This window comes from Papilio polytes, unplaced genomic scaffold (genome assembly GCF_000836215.1).
Source record: "Papilio polytes unplaced genomic scaffold, Ppol_1.0 DF823868.1, whole genome shotgun sequence".
NCBI lineage: Eukaryota > Metazoa > Arthropoda > Insecta > Lepidoptera > Papilionidae > Papilio > Papilio polytes.
The window spans coordinates 1,874,626-1,877,106 of record NW_013525336.1 but is presented as its reverse complement, the minus strand read 5'-3'; the positions used below and the strand labels follow the sequence as shown (position 1 = coordinate 1,877,106).

At 36.6% G+C, this 2,481-nt stretch overlaps 1 protein-coding gene across 1 annotated transcript in view; it reads right to left on the bottom strand.

Moving 5' to 3' along the window:
• Nucleotides 1-2,481, bottom strand: part of LOC106103103 (UPF0183 protein CG7083) — a 21,220-nt gene that overhangs the window by 7,435 nt on the left and 11,304 nt on the right. The window contains exons 7-9 of the mRNA XM_013282768.1: nucleotides 2,454-2,477; nucleotides 1,337-1,461; nucleotides 37-226 (exon numbers count right to left, since the gene is read on the bottom strand). Of these exons, the coding sequence (XP_013138222.1) occupies nucleotides 37-226; nucleotides 1,337-1,461; nucleotides 2,454-2,477 (339 nt within the window). The remainder of the gene's footprint in view (nucleotides 1-36; nucleotides 227-1,336; nucleotides 1,462-2,453; nucleotides 2,478-2,481) is intronic.

The window sequence follows — 2,481 nt, the reverse complement described above, 5'->3', positions numbered from 1 at the left end:
TATAAAATTTGTGACGAGTATTCAGTGCAACCTTACCTCAAATATGATATCCTGGTACCCATAACAGAAGGTGGATCCGAATGGGTTGGTAGTGTTAGTGGAGGAGGCGCGGTTGAGCACCACAGGCCGCTCGCAGACGCGCAACGCACGCGACACCGTCTCCCACTTGCTGTATGCGGTAATGGTGACCGCGCCGCGGCTCTCCACTAGTGTATTCGACTCGCATCTATAAAAACAACATATAGAGTAAGTATAGTTGACACTTCACTTGATACATTTTTCACATAATCTCACTATTTATTCATAGATCCTCAAAACCACATGTTAATATAATTAATTGTACTTAAATTACCGATTGTTGTCATTAAATTATATTTAAACGAGCTGTGGCCCGCGACTCCGTCCGCGTGGCATTGAAAAAAGCAAAAGTGAATAGCCTATGTGTTCTTCCAGACTATCCTCCACATTTATGCCAAATTTGATCGAAATCCGTTCAGCCGTTTAGGCTACAAACTCTAACAAAGATCCATCCATCCATCCATCCATCCATCTAAACTTTCGCATTTATAATATTAGCATGATGTATACATTGTGTTTTGTAACACTGTTTAGTTTTTTTTATAACAAAAGATGGAGCTTATTATAATTGTTTAAATATACTTTATTATATGTCAATAAAAGGTCACGGGGTGGCACAAACCTTGAAAAGTGACATAGTTAGTTAATATAATTAACCTTTCATAGGAAGTACCGGTGAAAAATATTTGCTCACTACTTAACAATATATTTCTTAAATATCTAAGGTAAATTGGACAAAATTGCTCTGAGAGAAAGGGACAAAAACTATAAATCAACCAGTAAAAAGTCTAATTTGCCGTGGTTACTTAAATTCTCAGACAGTAACACCTTTATTGTCATTTAAGCATTTGTATTTTGACATGTGCAATATAAAGTTTTTAAAGGTATGTGACATCATCATCAACTTGCCCTCATCCCTTATGGAGGGTCGGCACAGTATGTGCTCTTCCATACATCTCTATCAGCCGTCATATCTGAATCCACTCCTTTCTTAAGCATATCTTCTTTCACACAATCCATCCATACTTTCTTCGGTCTTCCTCTTCCTTTGTAGACATCCACATTCAATCTTAACACTTTCTGCTTTATGTCCCCATCGTTTCGTCGCATAACATGTCCATACCACGCTAACCTTTTACTAGTCAATTTCTCCACCACTGGCGTTACTTTCAAACTGCCTTTAATATACAGGAATTATCTATATTTCTTTTTAAAGCTATGTGTATGATAACAGTTAGTTGATGTGATGAACACTGACTTGTCCGGTTGCACGGTGAGCTCGAACTCGCAGCGGTGGTACATGTTGAAGTTGTAATGTCCCGGGTAGTTGGTGTGCAGCACGAACTTCTTCACGCGGTGTGTGCGCGCGTCGAACAACACGTCCTACAACATTCATATTAACAAACATAAATTAACCTAGAAAGAGATGGATTGCGTGAAAGGTGACATGATTAAAGGAATGATGACTGAGATGACGTATGATAGAGTGCTTCGGAGGATGAAAACCCGGTGCGCCGACCCTACGGGAGTAGGATAAAGCAGGGATGATGATGAAATTAACCTGTTACAATAAACATACAACTTAATTAAATTGATTAAAAAAACTTTAGCTACTATTATAATATATTCCAATCTCAAAAAAAAAAAATTTTTTTGTACACCCCTGTCATTTTAGTCGTCAGAGACTTTGTCGTTCCGTTTATTCTTAAATTATTTACAATACTATTTAATATTACAATTTATATTTAGTTTTTCTTTTAATTGGTGCTATCGATTTTAGTTGCTGTGTATCTCAAAAATATTACCACTAGAAATTTAAGAACGATTTAGATTTCTAGAATAATTCATAATCTACACTAAGTTTTTTTAAAATCCTTCATGGGCAAGATCACTGCAGTGATTTCCCGTATGGTTGATCGGCCCATCGATAGGTCCAACAGAAAACACCCGGCTAGAGGATAGCTTTTAGTTAATTAAATATATAACTAGCTTTCGCCCGCTATCCCGTCCGCGTGGTATTAAAAAAACCAAAGGTTTTTTTTCAGATTATCCTCTACATCTATGACAAATTTCATTGAGATTCGTTCAGCAGTTTAGGCGTCAAACTCTAATAAAGACCCATTTAAACTTTCGCATTTATTACATTTGAGTGTTATTAATTTTAAGTGTTAAGAAGAAAATCAGTACTGCGCTGGAGGATTAACTCAACACTAGATAAAAGCATATGTCATCGGGACGTATTCCCGTCACTATTTGACATCTGTCAATGTCAATCAGACGTATCATATACCATTCTGGCGGGAGTCAGTACTCTTACTGTTTAAGTTAATTACACTAGTTACAATTAAATCATTTACGTAAAAGATTCAACTCACCAATCCTAAGGTGAAATAGTTAAAGAAG